Here is a 27,884-nt window from a genome sequence, read left to right as displayed (position 1 = left end):
ATCATTGCCAATATAGTATTGTTGACTGCTTATCTCCGTTCCATGATCATATTATTTAGAATTTTACTTTTTACTTTAGGCGAGTCAGATTTCTCATAGCTTGATTATTTATAGAAATTATCTGTTCATGAAAAGATAACATCTCTCCAATTAATACTCCGAGATATTTAAGTGACAACACAATTAATGGTGACTCGATTAACTGTGATCTTCGGCGCAATTATACTGGCTGAGCTATTTAAATGCTGAGAACTACCAAAGATGATGGTTTTAGTTTTTCCTGGATTCAGCTTCAAAAAATTATCTGCACACCAATTATCAATTTTAATAATAACACAATTAAGTGTAGAGACTATTTTTTCCATTTCAGCTAATGAGCAACTAAGATAAATCACCAAATTATCAGCGTAGAATAGATGCTTACTATCAATTAAAGATCCCAGTTTAGATATAAATAGAGCATATAGTAGAGGACCACGCACACTTCCCTAAGGTAGTTCATTACGGATATACTTCCATGAAGAGAGCCGATCTTCCAATTAAAGCCTGTCGTCGATTCGTAAGATACAAGTAAAAGCATTTGAGATCGTTTGTTCAGAAATCAAGCTTTTTGAGTTTTCTTATGATAGTAAATGGTTAACAATATCAAACGCTTTAGTAAAGTCAAAAAATATCGTAACTGTAACCTGTCGAACATCTATACCCAAGTGAATATCATCACACAGTCTGAGTACTGCTGTTTGCGTGCTCAAGCCATTCTGAAAACCTGTTTGGTACGGATATATTAGTCTATTAGACTTAATATATTGTGTTACTTAATCATAGACACATCGCTCAAGAATTTCTGATAATGGGCATAAAATTGATATAGGTCTGTAGTCGCTAAACGATTCAGGTATCTTAACTTTCGGTATAAGCAGTTGTTCGGTAAAGAATTGAATATTCGCGCTCCCCGCTCTCCTTCTGTCACTCGCAGCAAGACGGCAGCACAATATAGCTGCTCAAATTACCCGCGAAATCAGAGCCAATCAAAAAATGACTTTTTTAACTGTTAGTTCACAATATGAAATCAATAGCTGCGACGTGAAACGCATTGATTCGCTACTTAAATCGATTGGACGACCTCTATCGAGCTAAATTGTTACGTCGACATATATAATTCTAACAAATTTTCTGATTGGTTCAACGTCTTGCTATATATTTATAACGAATTTTGTTATTCGTTGAATATCACGTAACATTTCTTTTTAATTTGTGATTGGTCTCCCGCTATTGACGCATGCACTGCATCGTTCTCGAGAGGAAGAAGACGCTACCATCGGAGGTTTATTATTATCATTGGAAACATAGAAGCTAAAGTAATCGTATCTTTTGGTTGAGTAAAATGTAATTGTTTTCTTGTTTTTAGCCTTTTGATACAGTTCGATTGTTAAGTTTGCTACATTCTTAGAAAATTAGATTAATTTTCTTTTCAGTATTTTTTTATAAGTTTGTAAAAGTGATTTAAATAAATCTTCAGTAGAAAGTATTAGCTCACCACGTGGGTGAGCATTGTAATTCGCTGCGTAATACAAGAATATTAAAGTTTTCATTAGTTTTAAATTAAAATCAGTGTACTTCTTTTTTTTTGACCTGTCACCAGCCAACACCAGATTAATTTTCTTTTTCTTTTGAATTTAGTTTCGTATTCTACGCTACAGCAGTACATATGAATTTTTCCATTGTTGACGAAACTCTGAAGACATCAGGGAAGCATTAAGTAAATCAGTAACGGGTTATAAGTAGAATGTTAGAATTGCTTGTAATATCTAATGGGCATGCTACCATGACCAACTGCAGATATAGTTATTTAATTAAATTCCATCTAATGTCTTCAGAAGTAATTTCAACAAAGTTAAATTGACCTGGATTACTACTGAACTTTAAACAAGACAGTTTTAATTGTAAATCATTTTCATGAGCATGAGCATTACCAACAGAAACAAAATGACTATCTAGCCCATTTATATCGAGTTCTGGAGAGAATGCGATTAACATTACTTTATGTAAAATGAGCGAATAAAACTAATGGATCTGGTTTAGGCGAGTTTTGTTAAACAATTAAAAATTACACAGATTTTATTATAAATTAAATTATAGATTTATTTACACTGATTTACACCTTAAAATTATGAGAAATATATACAATAGCGAATGCAACTAGATAAATTTATACGCGATAGCGAATGCAACTCAGATATTTTATTCACGTATAAAAATTGACACGTGGTCAGTAGCGGTTACTTCAATAATAATTAATTAACAATTAACTTATTATCACAAGAATAATTTATTTATTCTCAATAAATAGCAGCCTTGATTTACTGACTAAGAATTGAGGATAATTTAGCGTAGCGATTTGATTTAGTTTCACACAAGTTAATAAGCGAAGCGGTTCAAGCACGAGGTTGCACGTAGCAAAGACACGTTGTAGAATAACTGAGCGAAGCGGTTAGACAGATAGTTGTAGAAAGAAAATTGGTAGCGTCGTTGAGTCGTCGAGACGCTTGGTGTCGACGTGGCAGCCTTGCTGCCTATAACGAATTTTCCCATTGGCTTAAAAGCGCGCCAACAGGAAGCGAATTTTGTGATTGGTCAGCTTGTAGCGGGTTCTCAGGACGTCTTGACACGATCCTGAGTTAGAAATAGTATGTGCCGGGCCCAAATAGCGAGTGACCCGGCACTATTCTGACCTTCAGTTAGTAGCGAGCTCGGCTTCTCCCGAACCGAGCGGAAATGCACGAAGCTTGATTTAAATTAATCAAGCTCGTGACTGAACATTCTCCCCAGCGCTGGCGACTGTGTCGACTGGATTGTCTTCTGGAGAGTGCACTGGTAGTACACACAGCTTAGCGATTGGTCGTACAAGTTTCGTGGTAGCGGTCTTCAGCGTGACTACTCGAGTCAGGCCATCTCTGCCTGGATGTAATGCGAGTACTCGAGCAAGCGGCCATTTTGATGGTGGGAATCTTTCATCAGTCAACAAGACTAATGAACCCACTTTGATGTTGTTTTGCGGATTATGCCACTTCGAAATAGATTGATGACGTTGCAGGTACTCTGATGACCATCTACTCCAAAATCTCTGGAACATTTGTTGTAATTGTTGCCAGCGTGACAACGTAGCTGAATTATTTTCCAGTAGCGAGGGCCCAGGTACGGCGATTAGTGGTTCACCGATGAGAAAATGTCCAGGAGTTAGAGCGGTTAAATCTGCAGGATCTTCAGATAGCGGAGCGATCGGTCTTGAATTTAACACAGCCTCAATTTGTGTTAAGACTGTAGCGAGTTGGTCGTAAGTCAATAGCGATTCACCAATAGTTCGTATGAGATGGAACTTGATTGACTTTACGGCTGCTTCCCACTTGCCACCAAAGTGGGGAGCACTTGGTGGGTTGAACTTCCAGTCTGTGCCATCTGTAGCGAGTAAATACTGAAGTTCTTTTAGCTGTCTCGATCCTGCTGCGAATTCTTTCTTTAGCGTGGCGTCTGCTCCTACAAAATTTGTACCACAGTCCGAGTATAGGATACTGCAGGCGCCTCTTCGACTAGTGAATCTTCTAAATGCTGCGACGAAAGCGTCAGTAGAGTAATCGGTGACAATTTCAATATGTATAGCGGACGTAGCGAGACATACAAACACAGCGATCCATCCTTTATAGGTTTTGGCACCTCGACCTTGGAAAGTCTTCAGTGTTACTGGCCCAGCGTAGTCTATTCCAGTGTGTAAGAATGCTTTAGATGGTCTTACACGAGCGGATGGCAATTGTCCCATTAATTGTTGTGCGCGAACACCTCTATGTCTCGTGCACACGACGCAGCGAAGAATGTGTGATCTGACTGGAACTCGACCACCTTCTATCCAGACAGATCTCCGTAGATCAGCGAGGGTCAATTGAGTTCCCCCATGGTATGTTCTTCGATGCGAATGATCTATCAATAGCGTACTTAAGCGTGATGACCTTGGTAAAATAGCTGGATTTTTCTGTTCATCATCCAGCAGCGAATTCTTCAAGCGACCGCCAACTCTGAGTACTCCGTTGTAGTCGACGTAGGGAATCAATTTAGCGAGATGATGACTTCGGTGTAGAGAATCACCATCCTTCAATAGTTTCAGCTCTTGCGAATAGTACTGACTTTGAGTATACTTGATCAGCAAAGTCTTAGCGAGTTCCAGGTCAACTGTAGAGAGTGGTGTGTCCAGTGTGGACTGTGGCACTTTTTTAAATTTAGCGATGGCACGAAGACAGATTCCAAGCGTGCGAAGTAAAGGTGACAACTTAGAGAATTTTTCTAGTAGCGTGTATAGCGGGTGTGAATCTGCCTTGAAGATGGTAAAAACCAGACCTGGACGTTCTTCAAGATGTGATACCGTCTGCGTAGGGATATCAAAAGATGGCCAGTTATCTTTTGATTGACTGAGCCACTTTGGTCCCGTCCACCATAGCGAATGCTGTTCTAGTTTGGCTGCTGTTAAACCTCTTGAAGCGCAGTCAGCTGGGTTAAGTTTTCCAGGAACAAAATCCCAGTTGACACTTGGTAGCGATTCTTGAATCTTGGTAACTCTGTTGCGAATGTAGACTTTCCATCTAGCTGGGTTGTTTCGTATCCACGTTAAGGATACAGCGGAGTCTGTCCACATGAAAACTGGAACGTTTTCAAGTTTCAAAACCTTCTTGACGTAGAGTATCAGTTGAGCGAGTAAGACAGCGGCATTGAGCTCCATTCTTGGTATAGTTATAGGCTTCAGTGGTGCAACTTGTGTTTTGGCACACACTAGCGAGATATTGGAGCTTCCAGTAGCGTCAGTAACTTTTAGATAAACTACAGCAGCCATAGCGAGTTGTGAAGCGTCAGAGAATCCATGTAATTCAATTGATACACCATTTTTAACATGATTCCAGCGAGGTATCTGAATCTTCGAGATCTGATGTAGTTCATCTCGAAACAAATTCCATTCTTGAAGAAGCGACGGTGATAGCGTAGCATCCCAGTCAAAGTTCTGCAGCCAGAGCTTCTGCATGAACATCTTGGCTCTCACGATAATCGGTGCCAAGAAACCCAGTGGGTCAAACAAGCGAGCAATTTCAGATAAAATTGTGCGTTTAGTTGTTGGTGATGCTTCTGGAAGCGAATATCCGAACTGGAATTTATCCTGTGTTGAATTCCAGGTTAGCCCGAGCACTTTTACTGTAGTATCCCCAAGCTCTCTTGGTGTATCTTCTTGGGTTTCACTTGGAGCGACTTGAGAAAGTAATTCAGTTGAATTACTTGCCCACTTGGCAAGCGGAAAACATCCTGTGGCGCACATATTTTTTGTGTCGAGAGCAACTTGGATTGCCTCAGCGAGTTCATCTGCACCTCCATAGATGTCGTCAACGTAGCGTGTATTAGTTAGCGGTTCGACAGCCTTCGGAAATTTTTTCCCTTCGTCTTCAGCGAGTTGTAAGAGTGCTCTTCCAGCGAGATATGGAGCCGATGTTGTTCCATAAGTAACAGTAGCGAGTGCAAATACTATTGGGATGTCATCTTCGTCAAACCAGAGTATGCACTGTAGATGATGATCTTCCTTGTCAACTGCAATCTGACGAAACATTTTTGTAACGTCAGTAGCGAATAAATAGCGATGGCACCGAATGCGAATAAGTACATCACTGATGTCAACTTGGATCTTTGGGCCCACATGAAGTATCTCGTTGACAGATACGCCAGATGTAGTTTTCCAGGACCCATTGAATACCACTCTGAGCTTGGTGGTAGTGCTCTGCTCTTTCAGAACCCCATGATGAGGCAACAGGTAGCTGTTCGGTGGTAATTCCTTTAATTTCAGACGTTTCATGTGCCCCAAGTCTTCATACTCCTTCAGGAAGTCGAAGTACAACTTCTTGTAGACTGGATCAGCTTCCAGTCGTTTGCGAAGACGTAGTAAAGCGTATTGTGCAGCTCTGAGCGAATCACCCAGTTGACTTGGCGAAGATTTAAGCGGCAAGCGAACGACATATCGACCATCAGACTGTCTGTAGTGTGTATTGACAAAGTGTTGTTCACACTCTTCTTCTTCTTCAGTATAGCGTGTAGCGAATTCTGTCTGTGGCTCTTCTTGGTACCAAAACTTGGTTAACAAGTCTTGTAGTTGATCATCAACAGCGACATGATGACCATGAGCGGTCAATTTTGATGTAGCGGTGTCCACAGATCCATATATGATCCAACCAAGTGATGTTGACTGAGCGATTGGGTCATTTTCACTTCCTTTTCGTATTTTAGCGTTGATTATATGTGCAGCTGGTGCTGCACCCAGAATGATGTCAATAGGTCTTGATGTCAAGAAGTCTGGATCAGCGAGTTGTAGCCCAGTTATATGCGGCCATTTCTTCTTCTTAGTTAGCGTAAATGACGGTAAGTTTACCGTCAATAGAGCAAGCACATGAGCTTGGATGGTAATAGAAGCGTTGTTGTGTAGCGAATGCAGCGTCATCTTGCATGACCCAAGCGAATGCCCAGCTGACACATTACCAATTCCACGTAATGGTACAGCTGCTTTACTGAGTTGAATATCCAGCTTCTTGATTAGCGAATGCGTCACAAAGGATAACTCCGATCCTTGATCAATAAGTACACGGGCTGTACATGTACTTCCTGTTAGCGAATTCAACTTAACAATAGCGGTAGCGAGTAAAACATTGAGCGAATGAGCTGAAAGCAGACTAAGTTAGCGAATTCAAACCGAAAGTTACCAAAATTGGAACTATTTGTTACCTGGGTCAGCTACAGGAGCGTCCTGTGCTGGTTTAGCGGCAGCACCATCGTCAAGATGAGTCGACGTGTGATGTGGCTGATCACAATGGCGGCACTTCTGCTTAGTCCTGCAGTCAGCGTAGCGATGGCGTCCCAAACAGTTAAAGCATAAGCGGTAATGCTGAACAATCGTCCTTCGGTTCAGTGGCGACGCCTTCTGGTAGCTGGGGCAAAATAGAACGAAGTGCTTCTCCCTGCAGATTGGGCACATGCCCGGTTCACTCGTACGCTCCTTGGGAGTGAAAGCGACGTAGCTAGCGGAACCGGTGGATGTAGATGGCGTTGATCTAGCAGGAGTAGCGGATTTACTGCTCCCAAACTTAACTTGTTTGGTTGTAGCGGCTGACTTAGCGTAAGACTTTGGTGATAGTGGTCTCTCACTGGTACTCTTAACTTGCGTTGAGGTTATTTTAGCGCCAATCTCTGAGTTTTCCCACGCACGAACCTTGGCCTTGAGCATATCGTGCAGCTGTTGGTAAGTGGGAAACTCATTGGATAACCCAAGCGAAGCCATCCATTCCACCCTCAGATCTGAAGGCAAGCAGCGAACAGTCAAACGAATTAAAAAGGGGTCCAACTCACCAATTGGAATTCCCAATGCAGCGATAGCGTCCAGCGATTTTTTGTTAGCGAGTAACAGTGCGTCCAAATCAGCAGCAGAGTGTGAAGTTAGCGGTTGGCGATCCAGCAAATCATCGATATGCATATCGAGCAATCGACGTGGATTTGTGTAGCGAGTATTCAGCAACTCCCAAGCGGGTTGGAAAGCGTCATCTGTGATCTGGAGATTAGCGAGTAATGCAGCGGCCTCACCTTTTACCTGCGTCTTCAGGTAATGCATCTTCTGAGACCCAGTTAGCGAATCTTCATTAATGACGAGAGACGTGAACAAGTCCTTGAACGAGTCCCACTCGTCATACGACCCTTGGAAAGTTGGCAGCTTGATTTGTGGCAGGTTAGATTTATGCACTCCACCAAAGTAAGCGGTCTGATCGTGATTAGCGGGCTGAACTTCATGAGCAGGTTCTGGAGCGGGTCTAGCAGCGCTGAGTCTCACTCTGAGCTCTGTGTATATGAGATTAGCTGTACCGTATGCATTACCTGTGTGGTATTCATTTTCAACGATCTCAGGTACATCGTCGAATAATCTCTCATGAGTTGTGTTGAAGCGATTCCACAAATCATTGAGGATAGCGAGTTCAGCATCAATAGCGGCGGCACCTTGGTTAGCTAGTACAGCGTCAGTTAAGCGAGCAGACATATTGCGCATCGTGTCGATGCGGTTCATTTGAAGAGCGACTTGAGCTTCGGCGGCCATCTTGATTTGACGTGGCACACAAAATGGACGCGATGACGTGAACCCGACGCTAAGTTTTCGATCTTTTTTTTGATTAAGTGTCCTTTTTACACCGGTGTGTAAAATAGATCACCCCGGGCAGCACTCTAGCAGTGCTCAGCAATGCCCACGGCACTTAGCGATTTTCACGATGCAAACTGGCACTGCACTTTTTCTCACAATTTTTTTTTTTTTTAAATAATTTTTAATTGTTTAAATTTCGCCAAATCCGGCTCGAAGGACCAAAATGTAAAATGAGCGAATAAAACTAATGGATCTGGTTTAGGCGAGTTTTGTTAAACAATTAAAAATTACACAGATTTTATTATAAATTAAATTATAGATTTATTTACACTGATTTACACCTTAAAATTATGAGAAATATATACAATAGCGAATGCAACTAGATAAATTTATACGCGATAGCGAATGCAACTCAGATATTTTATTCACGTATAAAAATTGACACGTGGTCAGTAGCGGTTACTTCAATAATAATTAATTAACAATTAACTTATTATCACAAGAATAATTTATTTATTCTCAATAAATAGCAGCCTTGATTTACTGACTAAGAATTGAGGATAATTTAGCGTAGCGATTTGATTTAGTTTCACACAAGTTAATAAGCGAAGCGGTTCAAGCACGAGGTTGCACGTAGCAAAGACACGTTGTAGAATAACTGAGCGAAGCGGTTAGACAGATAGTTGTAGAAAGAAAATTGGTAGCGTCGTTGAGTCGTCGAGACGCTTGGTGTCGACGTGGCAGCCTTGCTGCCTATAACGAATTTTCCCATTGGCTTAAAAGCGCGCCAACAGGAAGCGAATTTTGTGATTGGTCAGCTTGTAGCGGGTTCTCAGGACGTCTTGACACGATCCTGAGTTAGAAATAGTATGTGCCGGGCCCAAATAGCGAGTGACCCGGCACTATTCTGACCTTCAGTTAGTAGCGAGCTCGGCTTCTCCCGAACCGAGCGGAAATGCACGAAGCTTGATTTAAATTAATCAAGCTCGTGACTGAACACTTTAAGCAACCCAAGCCTTCTGAGATCATCCCAAATGACCTTTGGAAAACGAGCATTAATTATCCTAGAATGGATGAAATCTCTCTTGGTATTAATGAATCTTTGCTTTACTAATCGACAAACATCAAAGTATTCTGTAGAAGCACATCCAGTCGTCTTGAATATCCTATAAAGTCTATTTCTTCTTCGTTGAAGTTCACGAATATGATAATTTATCCATGGAGCTGGAGGTCGTCTCATCTGGATAATACGACCTGAAGCAATCGAATCTACCATAGTAAAGAGACTATCATTTAATGCTTGTAATGAATCATATACCGATAAATAACTGAATAACTAATATACTTCAATACTGATTCACGATTTATAAGATTCAAGTCACGATATTTCAGCATCCTCGAAGGTTGCTTTGGAACCGAGTAGTCAAGGAAAACAGATGCAATATAATGTCCAGATAAGAATGCTTCCAATGATTGATTTGATTTATTAACCTCATGCTCATTATTCAAGATGCAGTGATCTATCCAAGTATGCGAACTTGATGTGAGATGAGTACTGTCACATTGTATTAAATGTGATTGTGTGAATTACAAAAATCCATGAGATAAATAGTATCAAAAGTGCCTTGGAGTAAATTTATATTTAAATCTCTTTTATGAATTCCTGTCCATAGTTATCAAGTAGAGCAGCATTAGATGGCCTATAAATAACCGTAAATAAAACTTTTTTATTAGATTTAGACCAAATTTAAATAATTGAATATTCTGGATACCCATCTAGTAGATTATTTGAATACATAACAACACGTGATGACAGTGTGTTACCAAAAAATATTGCTACACTGCCTCCATAATGCCGCACTTTATCATTTCGCCGCAGGTAAAACATAGGAAAACTAATTCGAACATCTACTATATTCGAGGCTAATTGAGAATTCAAATGTTTCTTTCAGTAATAGTAAAAAATTTTTTAGTAATTTCCTGGTGCAATTTATACAGAGACGGTGGATATCTATTATTAACATTTCTATGGTCCTTTTGTGCAATAGTTAACAGAGCATCAGCAGTAATTCTGCGAAGTTTATTTTTACCTGAAATATAATTATTAATTATCTGTGGTGATTGACATTTTACAAGAATAGAACGTTTCATAGTTACAGTCGTTTTCTTGCCAATTCTTTCGGCATATTAAAAATCATTACAGGTAATATTTTGTACATCCAATAGTTTACAAAGTTTGAGAGTAACGTCAACTAGGTCTTCGTTAGCAGATTCTGGACGCTCGAAATAATCTAATCACTTAGCATTTGTGATTCAAGGAGTAATTGACCCATTTCCAATTCTCCAGAGGATTTATGATTAGCTCAACTCTTTACACAATTTACTATATGTTCAAACATCTCACTATCTGGAGTTAGCTGAGTATTAGGTAGAAATCCGGTTTCAAGCTAACTAACTCGATTATCAAAAACCATAAGAACGTTTCTAAGAGTAGCACACTCAGCTGTTATTTTATCAACTTGGTTAGATATACCCGATAGTTTGTCTTCTATATTAACCATTCTGTTTAATTTGCAATCAATATCATTTAGAATCGAATCCTGATTTGAATTCGGACAGACAGGACAGTTCGAATACCTACGCACAATACATTATTCTGTCGGAAATTTAACCGTTTACAAAAAAAGTTTCTTGTATTTTTTTAATAAACCAAACCGTTTCAGAGATATTTGCGTTTGAAGTATGAAAGATTATTTATATCATGAGAGTGGAATTTTAAGTTATTTTATAAAAGTTTTCTTTGAACTTAAAGCTTATATATCACTCTCACGATATTTTGTCACGGCTGATACGTTCAACTCGTATCCTTACAAGTCGTAAAAATATAAAAGAATTTTTTTTTTTATATTATTTTTTCTCTTGGGAAGAAAAAGTACATGAGAAAACTATTTTTCTCAAGAACTATGACGACATAGTCAGAATAACAGTAAGACACAGGCGGCAACACAAAACGATGTGTTCCGAATAGACTTACAGTTTTTTTATACATCATAATTAACAGAGTGACCATCAGTAGTGTAGATCGCATAAAAGGATATCGGCCCACCCAATACGTGGGAACCCAGGACCTCATGCACTTAGATCCTTTTTTTCATGACGCTGAGTTTCTGACGCTAGCAGTCGTACCGGACGAATTTACCTACCTGAGCGTTGACAATTAAGTCGTACTGTCCCACGTAGAAAAGGTACCAATGGAATACATGTACTATAAGTTTCTCTTATTCTACAGATTTCATCAGTTTTCACTTAACGACTTTTAAAATTTATGTATCCGTTCCCATTTAACTAATCTAAGCATAGAAGCGGTAGTCTTCTTTGATTTTTCATCTTAAAACTATAGACTACCTAACTTATGCGCACCTGCATGTGATTCTTGGAAATTAGAGAAAGCTAATGGAAACCTCCAAATTTATGATTTCCTACACGAGCATGCTCGGCAACAGAGTGGTGCCAGGTCATCAGCCTACTTAAGAGTCAAGATCTGTTTCCCAGGGATCACACGTGTGCATGGGCCTAGAACTTTCGGGCGATTCCGAGTCTTCTTGTATGGGAAACTGGTTACCACCACTTTTCATATGTGAGGATCATATAAAAAGACCATGGACTTTAGCTCATCAGTTCTTTTGGGAATCAAACTCTGAACCTTACTGAACTCCGGACACTTGACGGTGTTCGTGGCTAGAGGATTGATATCCCGATTGAGCATTCGGTCACGTGAGCCCAGATCATTGGATCGGTCCTTGATCGTCGTAAGCACTCGTATAATCGGTATATTATTTTCTACTAGCTTAAGAAGAATAATCAACGCGATATTAGTGTATAGCATCCGATCACGTGAGCCCAGATCGTACGATTGGCCCTTGATCGTTGTAAGTCGTGAACTAATATCAACCATTTAGCACCGGTACAGCATTGATTATCTTCATCTTATTTTAATCCATTTAATTTCATTTTTTTTTATTATTTTTATAATGAAATATACCACGAGAAACGTGAAGAATCAAAGAATATTTTACCGCGATAAATGCAAAGATCTTGAATAATATTTTGAAATACTTTTACCGCGGAAATACGCGAAGATTTTATAAATTTATATTTTGTATTACCGCGAAAACGCGAAGAATTTGAATAAATTGTAATTATCTACCGCGAGAAGCGCGAAGACCTTCATTTTAATTTAACCTACAGAGATTTAAAAACGCATAAACATTGAAATTGATACAACAAAGTATACTAAATAAATGAATACCTCTATAAATTAGAATCACATTAATTGACCGCGAGAACGCGTTGTGAATAAGTGTCCTGTGTAACTGCTGACAGTCCTGACACCTCACCAAAACCTGTTTAGGGTAAGTTTTTAAACATTGTAACCATTATTTGGTATTTTTATTTTAATAAACTCTGAAATATTTGTAAACCATATGCATGAAACATTTACTATTATATCTACTATTCTAAATATTGCCATTTGTAACCCTTTTGTATTTTGAGAATATTGAGTCTTTAATAAATAAATACTCGTTAACATAAAACGTTTGGAAAACATTATTTATTAGACAATTTTACTTTAACAATGAGATACTAGCTTCACAAGGCTTTTCGGCAATCCACCTTCCTTTATCCCTTATTTTTCTACCTGTCTAGCCGCTCAGACTGATAGTTCACAGTAGGGGGTACACAATCTTACGTTTACCGCTCGACGTTTGATTGTGAAATTAGATCAGTCACATAATAGATTGGAAATCGTTTTGGGTTTTATCAATATTGTCTTCAACAATATTGTGTGGGCGCGAATTAAAATTAAAACAGAAGAAACTGAGCATTTGGTCACGTGAACCTAGCTCATAGGATCGGTCCTTGATCAATGTAAGTACCCTTTTATTCACTATATTTTATACGAATATCGTACCTATGCCCATGACGATCTGCAATCGTGGCAATTTAAATATCGCGGCAGTCTCACATCAGGTCAGTGAGCAACAGATGGCAGCACACGCTGCTCACACGTCTCTCCATGCATTAATATTATGATTATTTTGTTTACATGTACAATTTTATTTTAATTATTACTTTATTTTCACAAAATTGAATTCTTAGGCATAAATTGTATGGTAATCAGGAAAATTCACTGATTAGTACACGCATATAAGCAGATTTTCAGGTTGATGGGAAAATAATCATGCATTTTATTTATATGCTTGTAATTATTGTCGCTAGTCGGCGCATGCGCGTCGATGCAACAGTTGGCATCGATAAATTGATTAAATTTATTATAAGGGCACTTCAATATATTTCACTTGGTAGTAGATAAAACCAAATATTTATTTAACAATTAAACATTATTAAACCCGAGAACTAATCGTATAATAGGGACAGTTGATAGTAAGTAATATAATAAGGGTAAGGGTGAGAATGGTTAGATGACGTCACGTTGGGTCCTCTCTGAGGGCCCCGTTGGAATGCCTCGTCTTTGTGCGCCTCGATGTCCAACTCGCCCTTCTCTAGTGGGGGTGAACCTTGTCACGGGCTGGGGGTAGCTTTTGACATCAGAGGCAACAGGCCTCAAGATGCCCATCGAACAAAAGGCTCGGTATTCAAGAAAGAGTAGCTTATTTATTTATTTATTAATTTTTTTATTTATTATTCGATCATTGAGCAACGCTCCTTGTGATCAAGACCAGAAAAAATACAAAAACATAGGTTTTAAGTACAAAATATAAAATCAAATAAAGACATCAGCATAGTAAATAAACTACAATACAAAAAGTTCAATACAATAACTTCATTATACACAAGAGTATCCAAACAATATAATAACGATACCGATTGCACAGATCAGAGAAATTATGAGATCGCAATAATTTAGGCCATTATGCTATTAACGTATATACAATATGTGTATGAATTAATTATAGCGAGTATAATTATTTACGTAAACGGTATTCTTCCCCAAGATTCGATTTCTTCTAATTGCAACAAATGCAGGTAGTATCTATTACGAAATTCGTCTAACGTTGCAGACGCGGTAACTTCGGTGGGGAGTTCATTCCAAAAATTGCAACCAGTGATTATAGAAGACTTTTAAAAAGTCATCGTGCGTGCGAACGGAACTTGTAGATTATCTGTTTGCACAAGATTTCGTCGAGATGCAATATTGGATCTAAGTATTAATTGGCTGCCAAATAGGCCAGGTCTCATAAGGCATAGAGCTTTATAAAATTCGCAGGCAACAAGTTGTAGTCTACGGTGATTCGGTAGTAGCCAGCCAAGATGCCGCCGATGACGGGATATATGCTCCCTACGCCTAATACGAAGTACAAATCGTACACAGTTGTTTAACGAAACTCGTAATGATTTTTCTAGTTCAGATGTTAGATTTGTTAAGACACAGGCACAGTAGTCAAAAATGGGTAGGACTAGGGCAACTATAAGTTTACGTTTTAGCGGAATACTTAAATTTCTATCCTGCATTCTGATTCTGTGCAAGGCATGTGCAGAACGTGTTTTAATGCTAGCTACTTGACAATTCCAAGAGAGTGTGCTGTTAAAAACAACGCCTAAGTACCTAAAGGTATTAACTATATCGATTTGTTCTTTCGAAAAATAAAGCCGAATGTTGTAAGCGGCAATATTATCATTATTGAGCTTACATAAATTTATTAAACTACCAAATATCATTGCCTTGGTTTTAGATTTGTTTATCTTAAGCTTGTTAAATACTGACCAGTCTGCGATATGTTGAATATCTTCATTCATGCGATGAACGCCATCAGCGATATCTAAAAGCTTACATCGTAAGTAGATGACAAAATCATCTGCATAAAGCAAGTGAAGACAGTAACGTAGGCATTTTGGTAAATCATTGATAAATATTGAGAAGAGTAAGGGGCCAAGAACGCTGCCTTGAGGAACATCAGAGCTAGTCCATTCTGATCTAATATTATTACTAGCAGTATCAGACTGTAAACGATTACAGAGGTAAGAATGAAACCATTTCAAAGATTCTAGTGAGATACCAAGCTCCATCAGCTTATGCATTAGTAGCGAATGATCTACGGTATCAAACGCTTTTGTGAAGTCGAAGAAAACCGCAAGGGTGATTTCACCCTCATCAATACCGAATCTAATATCATCGGCTAACCTCAAAGCAGCTGTCTGTGTCCCCATACCTTCTTTAAATCCTGTCTGCCTACTATCAAGCAAATTATTATTCGACAGGTGTTCTATGAGCTGGTTATAAACAATTCTTTCTAGTACTTAATATAGAGCACATAGTAGAGATATTGGTCGGTAGTCAGACAAAGATGAAGGGTGGCGAACTTTTGGCAAGGGTTTTAACAGAGAGAATTTCCACAAGGAAGGAAATACACTATTATTAATAGAACAATTGAATATCTCAACAACGAATGGCAATAATATATTTAGTAACGCTTTATACCCTGATATAGGTATGTTATCAAGTCCTCTTGAATTAGTAGATATACGTTTAATAGCGCTTTCAACACAATTTCGATCTGTTTCATGAAGGCTGAAAACCATATCTTCAGTGGCGATGTATTCTTCAGAAATAAGTTCAATGAACGCAGGTAGTGGATCACCAGAGGAGACAGCAGCAAAGTGCTTATTTAACTCAGAAAGCGAGATTGTAGGCATATGATGGAATTGAGAACCTTTTCTAGTAATTTCTAGGTTGTCAAATTCCCTCCAAAAGGTTTTAGTGTTATCAGACTTATCGAACTTAGACTGCAAGAATGAATTTTTAGCATCTGATAGCTTATTTTTGAACTCACGCCGTAGATTAACATATCTTGTAAACAAGTAACCAGAAAAGTTTCGTTTTGAAGCACGGTAGCAAGCATCCCTTTCTCTTTTTAATGCACGAAGCTCAGTAGTCGTCCATGGAACTGGTGGTCGATTGAGAACGATCACACGTTCTGGTGCAACAGCATTAAGCAAATCATTGACAAACGAGTTGAAGACATCGAGCTTGGAATTGATGTCAGTCTGGGATTCAAAGAGCTCAGTATCATAGTTGGCAACGAAATTTTCAACTGCATCAACAGAGATATTTTTAATAGGCCTGTAAAAGATATGTTTTGGATTGCTACATAGTGCTTGATATTTGATAGATGCATGGATTAGCCCTTGTAGTGCAAAATATTCTTTAAGGTTAATAGAGTCTTTAGTGTTTAGTAGCATATTAGTATTAAAGTCACCCATAACATCCACAAATTTGTATTTTTTTACAAATTTCGCTAGCTCCATTTTAAACGTTTCTATGTCGCCCACAGATGGAGATCTATGGACGATTGCGATGAGTAGTTTGGGCTGTGACGGGCTCCAGACTTCGGCTATTAAAAACTCCGGAATATCAGTGCTTGTTATTGATTCCGACGAGGATAGTACACGAGCTACATGACCATCACGAACATATAATGCAACTCTTCCTCCAATTCTTCCGCGACGATCTACACGAAGCACAGTGTAAGATGGCATGGCAACTTGTGCATCAGATATAGCACTATTGAGCCATGATTCAGTAACTTCGATAAGATTATAGGCATTGCTGTGGAAGTAGTCACGAAATTCGTCCATGTGGGCAGTGGAAGCTAACGACTGTGCATTAAGACAGCAGATGTTGACAATTGGAACGGATATTGACGTAGTAGGATAATTCTTTAGAGTGAGTCTTTGAGTCTTGTGATTCTGAGGTATTGTTAGAAGCAGTGCTGATGTCTGAAGAACGCTATAAGTTAAGTTGCGAAAGATTAGTAGCAAGCATTATTTTAAATGGCTTAGAATTTCGATCTTTACGTATGAAGACTGCTCCATCTTTAATCCAAATAAGCTTAGAGTCTATTCGTGAAAATTTTTTGCAAACTTCCCTGTGTAGCTGACAAAGCTCAGGTGGTATACGTGGGTTGATGCTAACTTTGCTGGATGGCAAAAGTGCATCTATTGAGGAAGCCTGTAGGTCTGGTACTTTCTTCTTAGCTTCAATAGTTTGTTTGCATTTCAGCGGAGATGTGAGTTCAATAAGGATTGCACGAGATCTTGTTCGGGTATTACTACTATTATTATCGTGAGGTTCAGAGTTGGGTACTATGCGACTCATTCGATGAGCACGAACAATTTCACCAGAGCATAGAAGTACGTTGAGTCGATTAAACAGGGCAGGAACAAAGCTTTGAGATAGTTTCTTTGGATTAGTTGTGGAATCCGTTCCGGTGACGACTAATTGATTTGCAACACTTAAGCAGGCCATACGCAGTAGAGTTGCACGATTGGAAGAAGAGTTTGCAATAGACGAAGCATCAGAGATTTTATCTTCAATCACCTTTAGGCGAGAATCATGGTGAGCAATATCATGTACGACTTTATCTACACTATCTGAAACAATACAAACGTTTTCAGCAATCGAACTATAAGAAGCTTGACATACCTTAACTTCTTCTTGGATTTTCTTATTGTCTCCCTGGAGTAATTTGATATCGGCAGACATAACTTCAATAGTACTCTTGAGATCTTCAAGACCACCCAGTCTTTTATTAATTTTATCAAGCAGGTTAGCTGCACGGTTTTCAAAAGTGCAAGATGTCCATTTTTGATTGACAACATTTTCAGCCTCTGTAACATCAATTGAGTATTTCGTAGCCACGCAGTCAGCGTGGAAAGAATGAGAACACTTCAGTCTAGTTGATACCGAATCAGAAACTTTGACAATTTCAAGGTAACATAGAGCGCACTTAGATTTGGGTATTTTGATAGTTAACTGACAGTCTGTAGGTGAAAGCACAAGTTTACTAAGAGCGAAGTACTGAGCAACGGATCTATACAATTTATGATTAGTGACCAAAAAAGTCACGCTATGCAATAAAATAAATAGATTATAATGCAATTAAACACTGTAAAAAGTAACCAAATATTTCAGAATATCCGCAAAATTAAGCTGCACTTAAAACTTTAATTAAAAAAGAGACCACTAGAGATTGAGGAGTATAATAACGTAAAATTGAAGAACACTAATAAACACAACCGGCTAGCTTGGCACTAGCGACCTCACTTCGTAGCTTACGAATTATAAATAACTTTAGGGTTGTTATGCATAAGTCATCGATTGATTTTGCATTTTATGGAAATTATAATTAATAATGCGGGAAGCAAATGGATATTTAACGTTGGGAATAGGTGAAATTACACAGTTAACATCCCATACGTTGGTGAGGATACTGGTTGAATATTAACATGCGACAGGTATACAACTCCATTGGGTGAAGTGAGATACATATATAAAATGGCGCCGGCCGAAGTGCTTGCATGAAATTCACGTGCTGCCATAGTCAGACGTGGGATAAACATTGTAAGAGCAGGGCGTGTGCTTGTTGCTGTCATAAAATAATAAAGTTAGTCTGAGACGCCATTAGCTTTGTTCGCAAATACTTAAATTATTCATTCAGCGAATCTCCAGTATTAATCAAAGTTGCAAGCACGAATGCCTGTCGTTTTGTACCCCAACAGATCGTACAATTTTCATATAATTTAAGTAAATAACCAGTTGTACTTTTCCTATCGTTTTTATCATCCATCCAATCAGCATCTACATACCCACTTATTATGTCTTTATAATTTCTTTGAATGTATATTAGCTTTATATCCTGAGTACCTTTAAAATATCTTAAAATTCTTTTTAAATATTGCCACAGTGTAATATTATTTTTATTCATGTATCTACTAACAATATTCACTGCAAAACTTAAATCTGGACGAGTACATGTCATTAAATACATTAAACAACATATAACATTACGACACGGTTTATTACAGTTTTCATCTGAATTTAAAGCTGTATAGTCAATTTTTTATTCTAAAGGAGTATTATCGGGATTACAATCCTGCATTTAAAATTTTTCCAAGACTGATTTGACTTATGTATTTTGACCTAACGTTAAAATAGATTTTTTTCTAATTACCCGTATACCCAAAAATAATTTTATTTCTTTTAAATCTACCATTTGAAATTTACATATTGAATATTCTTTAAATTTACTCATTGTTTTTATATCATAAGTTGCAATAACAAGATCATCGACATATAATACTATATATATATATATATATATATATTCTTTCTTATATCACCTAGATCTAAAATATAAATGCATCTATCGACTGAAGAGTTTTCAAAATTTATTTCTTTTAAAGTTGATTCAAATGCTTCATGAGACTGAAACTGGCAGCCGATTACTAGCAGCCAAACTGAAAACAACAGGGACCAAAAAATAGTGGGGCCCCGTGGTAAAAAAAAAATTTAAATTTAGCGATTCGACGGTAGATGGCAGGCGTAGAATAGTGTAGAAGGATTGTTTTTAAAGTTCCTTCTTAAAATTCAGTTTTTTTTATCAGTTTCCAAAAAGTCTAGTTATAGATATAAAACTAGACTTATGTATATATATATATATATATATATATATATATATATAGGAAAAAATAATTTTATGACACATTTATATTGTAAAAAATTTCTTAGGGCGAGTAAAAAATTTTTTGCTCCAAAATTTCTGCAAAATTTCATTGTAATTAAAATTCGGGATTCAAGTTTATTGTATATTTATCTTATTGTTCTCTAATTCTCAAATTTTGAAAACTGAATTGGAAACGATAACATTTTTTACCTCAAATATTCTATTTTGCTCAACATTAGAGCTATGTGTTACTTTTTTTCATTCTGCTATATAAACAATCAAAAGGGTTGTTTCAGCACACAATTTTATTTATATAAAATTTTGGAATAAAAAATAAAAAAAATCATGTCAATTTACGAACATAATGAACAATTTTTGTTTTTTTGAGTAACCCCTCGTTGATTGCATAATGAACGTTGAGCCACTTTTTTTTACACTTTAATTTGTTTCTTGTATTTGTTTCAAAGAAAATTAGATACTTGCTTTGACTTCTTATAAAGATTTGAGTGCAAGTCATCAGTATTAAAGACAAATAGTAAAGTTCGAATATTCGAGACAAAGTACAAAAAAGCGGCACCGCGCCAATCGGTGCAAGTGAGTGTTGGAGTTTTCTTTCTTACTGCAGTGCTATCCGGTATTATTCCTGCCTCTAATTCTGTTGGTTTTATAGCAGATTTTGTTATTTTTATAAAGTAAATTCATTTAGAAAAAAAAAAAAAAAAAAACTCAAAGTTTAAAATGGTATTACAGAAATTTTTTTTGAAAATGAGGTAGAAGCACAGAAATTGTTGGTTTCAACTTAGCAACATCGCATCAAATTCAACACTCACCGTGCGATTAAAGTCGTTTGGAAAAATCACGCGATCCTTAATATTCAAAACTTGATTTATTCTATCTAAGTTTCAACTTTTTTCAATCAATTTAAACATATGACTCAAGATACTTTGTTTGTAAAAATTAAAATATCTTACGAGATTTTGGAATCTTAAGTTTAAAGAGTAAAGTCTACCGATTTTCAATTCAATGTCATTCATGGAAAGATAGTCCCGTTTATTTTTTTGAGTGTGAGAAAAAGGTCTGGTGGCGTTTCCCCTAACAAAAAAATTTTACACATAACTATATATAAAATAAGACAAAAAGTTTGGAAAATCCAAATGTGCATGCCTTAAGCACTCATTTTATTTATATATATTATTGAAATTTGAAGTTTGTATGCATTCATTAATTTATTAAAAATTATTTTTGAAGTAAAACTTTTTTCGACGTGACTTGAGGGTAACTCAGATTTGTTTTTCTGACGGAAGTAACGCTCAGTAGTCTATAGTCTGTTTAGATAATTTCCGCTATTTAAAAAAATCGGTATAAAATAAAAATTGAGTTTATGTTTTTTTTTCTCAAATAGTTACTGTGAAAAATTAATTCTTCAAACGATTTTTCAAAATTTTCATTTTAACAACAATTTTTTTAAAATCAAAATTTAAAGTACTTATTTTAATTAAAAAATAGATTTCAAAACAACCATTGAAGATAAATTAATATCATTTTCAGGATTTATTGTCAAATGTCTATATTTTATTAAAATATTATTAGCTTAAGATTATTTATTAATTATCCTATTGTTAATTGACTTTTAAGTAAACAAATCAAAATTTCATTGACTTCGTGGTAAAAAAATAAATTTCTTCTTCACCAGTTACATAAGTTATTAATTAAAGTTTAAGACACGTGAAGAAAATTTCACTGCACTCGTGGTCAGTCACGAGCTTGATTAATTTAAATCAAGCTTCGTGCATTTCCGCTCGGTTCGGGAGAAGCCGAGCTCGCTACTGACTGAAGGTCAGAATAGTGCCGGGTCACTCGCTATTTGGGCCCGGCACATACAATTTCTAACTCAGGATCGTGTCAAGACGTCCTGAGAACCCGCTACAAGCTGACCAATCACGAAATTCGTTTTATATTGGTCAGCCTATGAGAGAGCTCGCTATCAACTGATACCTGTTGGCGCGCTTTTAAGCCAATAGGAAAATTCGTTATATGCAGCAAGGCTGCCACGTCGACACCAAGCTTCTCGACGACTCAACGACGCTACCATTTTTATTCATTCTACAACTACCTGTCTAACCGCTTCGCTCAGAGTTTCTACAACGTATCTTTGCTACTTGCAACCTCGTGCTTGAACCGCTTCGCTTATTATTTCTTGTGTGATACTAAACTAAAACCGCTACGCTGAATTATCCTCAATATTTAGACAGTATATCAAGGCTGCTATTTATTGAGAATAAATAAACTTTTCTGTCGCCAATAATTGATTGTTAATTAATTATTGTTGAATTAACCGCTACTGACCACGTGTCAATTTATCCGTGAATAAACTATCTGAGTTGCATTCGCTATCGCGTGTTAATTATAGTCGCATTCGCTTCAATATAAGTTCTCATAATTTTAAGTGTAAATAAGTGTAAATAAATCTATAATTTATTTATTGATAAAATCTGTGTAATTTTTAATTGTTTAATTCACCTCGCCTAAACCAGATCCAATTAGTTTATTCGCTCATTTCAGAACTCGATTAGTTTAAACAATATGAATTTATTTATCACCACGCGTGGGGTGCTGTGCGTTCTCAGTTCAGTGCGCGGCCGAGCGTCTCAGGCTATATTGCAGCTTCAGTCAGTCATAATTGAAAATAACAATTAAAAATATTGTTATTATACAATTTTTATTTTTTTAAACAATATCATGAATAATATGATAAAATAATTTTTTATTATTAAACTGAAACAGAGAAAAGTATCTCATAATTAATGAATTATTATTAACTTATAATTACTAAATTAGTTATTTATTATTTAAGAATAATCGACAGAAACTAACTAATAATTAAACTTGAAAATATTAAAAACCGAAAAATATTATTATTTTGTTTCATAAATAATTTATTTATAATAGTTATTTATTTCATAAATTATTATGATAATTTATAAAATGAAATTTATTTAATAATAATATTTTTAGGTTTTTAATATTTTCAAGTTTAATCATTGGTCAGTTTTTCTCGATTAGTATTAAATAATGAATAATTGATTTATTAATTATAAGTTTATAACAATTTATTATTTATGAAATAGATTTCTCTGTTTCAGTTTAATTGTAAAAAAATATTTAATCTTATTATTTATGATATTGTTTAAAAAAATAAAAATTGTTTAATAATAATATTTTCAATTGTTATTTCTAGTTATGACTGACTGAAGCTGCATTATGGCCTGAGACACTTGGCCGCGCACTGAACTGAGAGCGCCCAGCACCCCACGCGTGGTTATAAATAAATTCTTATTGTTTAAACTAATCGAGAGCAGTGAAATTTTTTTTAAGGATCTTAAACTTCAATAAATAACACATGTAACTGATGAAAAAGAATTTCATTTTTTTACCAAGAATTCAATGACATTTTTATTTGTCTACTTTATAACGTTATCTTCTATTTTACGTATCCCACGGCGGAGTGTGGTTGGCGCTAAATAGCCGTTATGGCTCTCCGTTGGTTGAAAGACTGAAAATAAAAATAATAACAAAACAAAATGTCCCACCTGGAGATATCCTGAATCTCCCTGGACCGGCAGCTCTGCTCAGGCTGGGTTAGACAATCCTAGTTGGGCGCCAGTTCGTGTGCCCCACGAACAAAATTTAGACCAAAATAACACGACGGAGAAAATGAAATGAAAATAAAAATAAATACAGGATAGCGATTTTCAGATTTAGGAATAGGATAGCAAGAAAAAGATAGCAGTAATTAAAATAATAAAATTAAATAAGACTGGGTTGCTGACCATTTGCATTTAATTATCATTTAAATAATAAATTAACTAATCAAATGTATCGCATACTTACATAAACAATATCAAAAAAAATATTAGTAGTTCACTTACAAAAAAATAATAACAGTATGCGTATACAAAATTATAAACAATATAATAATACTGAATAAACAATAAGTATATCAGCCGCAAAATAGTTTATCGCATATACAGAGTATAATCACTCGCCTGTGATTTTCATAAGAACATGTAAATAATATTAAATAATAATTTCACTCGCACGTGAAAAAAAACAAACAAAATAAATATAATGAACTGATAACAATCTCAAAATAATACTTCAATAATTATAAATCATTGTATCAATCGCATGTGATCATAGAAAATATTAAATAAAATAATATCACATAGTAATTTGAAGTACTTCCAATAAAAATTCCAAGTAATTTCCAATGGTGAATGTTTTCCGGCATTCACAAAATAATATTATCAGATACCCAAATAATAAATATGGGATCGTAGTCTTGGATCAAAAATAATTATAAATAATATTTAGACCCTTGTATCACTTTCACGTGATAAATAAAATAATAAAATAATAATACGCACAAGAAAATAATTATAATACTAATAACTCAAATTAATAATAAATGATAATGTAGCAACTATATTCGGATATTATATATATTGAGAACCCAGTCGCATATGTTTCGTCACAACAAAATTAATATTTAACACGTGACATAAAATATAAATACTATCCAAATATTCCCCAGAATTAATATCCAGTATTAATAAACAATAATAAATCTTCTCGATTAAAACTTAAACATCCACTGGGCTCAATAACCACTCATTTCCTCATATGCTTGTAAACTTTATTTCTAGAGAATCGTTATCTCTGTTATGCTCACACGATTGCAAATGGCCACCAACACGGGAAAGCAAAATTACACGCCAATGAATTAGTCAAAGGTACAGTCGTCGTCGACGTATAGAACCTTTACGGGCTCCATTGATGCAACCTCCTCAGTAAGAAAAATAACTACGTACTTCCCCAATACGCTATCAGTTAAAATGGCACAATAATAGATTTGTATTTATACAATCAGAATCAAATGGCGTCACCCAAAATGCCTTTAATTATTAATTATTTGCGAGAGCAACTAGCACACACACTACTCTAACAATAGATTATCCACGTCTGACCATGGCAACACGTGAATTTCATGCCGGTACCTCGGCCGGCGCCATCTTTATATTTCTCTCTTACTTTGACCAATGGAGTTTTATACCCGTCTCATGTTAATATTCAACTAGTACCCCCACCGACATATGGGATGTTAAATGTGTAATTTCACTTGCTTCCCGCACTAGATGTCCGTTTGCTTCCCGCATTAATAATTAGAAATATTATGAATGCCAAATCAATCAATGATTTATGCGTAACAACCGGTAATTTATTTATAAATTAATAAACTTCAAGATGCCAACTGTTGCGCTAACGCGCATGCGCCGACCAACTGTAATAATTACAAGCATATGAATAAATGCATGACCATTTTCCCCAGCATCCTAAAAATTCAACTATATGCATGTAGTGATCAGTGAATTTTCCTGACCATACCTCACTTATGCATAACAAATCAGATTAATAAAAATAAAGTAATACTTAAAATAAAATTATACATGTAGCAAAAATAATCATAATATTGATGTATGGAGAGACGTGTGAGCAGCGTGTGCTGCCATCTGTTGCCCACTGACATGATGTGAGACTGCCGCGATATTTAAATATCGTGACACCCCCCCCCCCCTCAGGGCCGGTCTTAGCCCTATGCAAGACCTCTGGCCGAGACAACAGCAGTCTCTACATCCATTGGCGTATTGATCAATTGATATGTAATGACGTTTCACCTACCTCCTTTTTCCTGCTACCCTAGGAAATACAATGGTTAGGAACAGGTATAGGGGAGGGTTTTGAATGATATGCACGATAATTAGTGGCTGTGTGGCGCTTTAATAGAACACTGCTAACGATTAAGAGGGATACAATGGATGAGGCCCTCTTATTCGGCCACCTACCAACAACCGTATCAATAATATATAACACAATAGCAGAATAAATAAACAGTTAAATGCAGCGAAGACAAATAATGTAACCACACCCAATGGTTAGTTCAGTCCGTATCGCCGGAGCACTTCAGGATCCCAGGTGAATTTAGAGACACTCGGTGAAGCCCATTGCAACAGACCATGCAACGCTCTCCCACAGCTACTCGGGCGCGTCCATTCGGCCCGTGACAGATGTCGGTGTCGAAAAATGCGACACATTCGTCGCAGAACGGTTTCCACTCCATTGGCGAACCTGTGAACTCATGGGCCACGTGGGCCAAATTCCCACAGCGTCCACAGCCAGGCTGCACAACCCGAGCCGCCCATTGGATTTTCCACGCGTCCACTTGGTTGAAGCTCTTCTACGACCGCTTCCACTCGGCTGTCCCTGGTTGGTTTTCGCGCTCTTGCTCAGCTCGCAACTCCTCTCTTAGCCGCTTCCACCCAGCTTCCTTTTGCTCCGCCGTCAATACCGGGACTGCCACCCCGTAATGTACCCAATTGCGGCCACACATCAGGTCTGAAAGAAGCCTTTAATTAAGTTTGTTATCATAACCCCAATAGAAGTATCCCAGCAAAGCAACAGAAGTAAACAGTAACCAATGGTGAAACCAAAGTATAGCATAGAATAAGCGGAAGACAGTAACACAGGCAGTAGCTAGTTAGACGGAAATAACCCATTGGAGAGACATCACGCGACCAACACCGAGGTTATGGACGCCAGAGCGATTGAACCTTCAACCGCTTGTGCCACATTCTCAGCCCGCTTAAACAATTTCAAAAATTTTATGTGACTACGACCCACCGTTTTACCATCAAGAGTTTTCAATTCAACAATCACTGGTGTGACCACCTTACCAACCACCAATAAACCGACAAAGCTTGGAGCCAACTTCCCAACCACTTGGTAGCTTTTCTTAGACAACACTTTGTTTGGCCGATACACATGATCCCCAACTTCGAAAACCCCCATTAAAAGTTAATTAACAATAGGATAATAAATAAATAATTTTAAGCTATTAATATTTTAATGATATATTGATATTTGACAATAAATCCTGAAAATTTCATTAATTTATCTTTAATGGTTGTTTTTTTTTTTTTTTTTTTTTTTTTTTATTTATTGTTTATTGGCCATGGAGTCTAGGCTCCTAGCGGCCGTCACGAATACAATAATTTAATACAAAAAGTATATAGCATAAATATATAAACATACATAAAGATAAATATAAGAATACATAAACGTAATTATACACTATCATCATCACAACATCATCATTCAAAAAATCATTAATATAACAATATTATCATTTACCAGACAATCATTCATTTGCATTCGACAGGTACTGATTAAAGCACGACCTCCGAAATTCCTTAAAAATACATTCATTAGTACAGTCGCCTGGTAGTTTGTTCCGTGCCCTTATTGCACTAACAATGAAAGACTTATCGTATTTAACACTATGACATTTAGGGAGTACTAGTAAGTCTTGTCTATCATCGCCTCTCCGGAGTCTAGGTTCAATTGTAAATAATTTGCTATGGAATAGAGGCATCTGACGCATTTTAATTGCCTTATAAATCAAGCAGCAGTAAAAGAACTCACGTCTAGGTTTAAGTGTGAGCCAGCCTAAGTCACGATAATACGGAGTAACATGTTCATATCTGTTTATTTTAAAAATATAGCGCACACAAGAGTTTAACTTTCTTTGCATTTTGAGTTGTTGTTGTGCAGTAATATCGCTATATACTGCAGCACAATAATCAAAGATAGGCCATATTAAAGTGATAAAAAGTTTTTTCATTGTGCGTAAATTAAAAATGTTACCATACATTTTTAACTCAGCAAGTGTTCTCATACTTCTATAATATACATCATTTACTTGTTCAGACCACGATAATTTGTCATCTAAGATGACTTCAAGATATTTTACTGATTTTGAGAAGTTAATTTCCGTAGAACCAATTTTAATTTTAGGCGCTAAATTACGTAATTCATCATCAATCTTGAAAATGCTTCCGAAAATTACTGCTTTTGTTTTACAGGCATTTAATTTTAGACTATTTTTGTCGCACCAATTATTTATTAATTTAATTTCATCATTAAGTTTATTGATAAAGTACGAAATTTCGTTGAGTTTACATTTAGAATATATTACTAGATCGTCCGCATAAAGTAAGTGACTGGAATGTTTAAGAAGTGAACCTAAATCCGATACATATAAAGAA

The 27,884-nt window shown here is 36.5% G+C and overlaps 1 protein-coding gene across 1 annotated transcript; it reads right to left on the bottom strand.

Moving 5' to 3' along the window:
* Positions 1-167: 167 nt before the first annotated feature.
* Positions 168-8,155, bottom strand: LOC103569863 (uncharacterized). Its single transcript, XM_008547390.3, has 3 exons — positions 6,799-8,155; positions 2,923-6,735; positions 168-304 (listed from the first exon to the last, which is right to left on the bottom strand). Exons 1-3 carry the CDS (start codon positions 8,153-8,155, stop codon positions 168-170), a joined length of 5,307 nt encoding a protein of 1,768 aa, XP_008545612.3.
* Between the last annotated feature and the right edge of the window lie 19,729 nt (positions 8,156-27,884).

The sequence above is a fragment of the Microplitis demolitor genome, chromosome 10 (assembly GCF_026212275.2).
Source record: "Microplitis demolitor isolate Queensland-Clemson2020A chromosome 10, iyMicDemo2.1a, whole genome shotgun sequence".
Lineage (NCBI taxonomy): Eukaryota > Metazoa > Arthropoda > Insecta > Hymenoptera > Braconidae > Microplitis > Microplitis demolitor.
The sequence above is the reverse complement of the archived record's forward strand: the minus strand, read 5'-3'. Positions and strand labels throughout refer to the sequence as shown.

Coding starts and splice junctions, on each gene's coding strand:
- LOC103569863 (XM_008547390.3), bottom strand. CDS start 8,155: ATGGCCGCCGAAGCTCAAGTCGCTCTTCAAATGAACCGCATCGACACG. Junction 6,736..6,798: donor CGCTCCTGTAGCTGACCCAG/GTAACAAATAGT, acceptor GTCTGCTTTCAG/CTCATTCGCTCAATGTTTTA. Junction 305..2,922: donor TCGAGTAGTCACGCTGAAGA/CCGCTACCACGA, acceptor ATTGGTGTGCAG/ATAATTTTTTGAAGCTGAAT.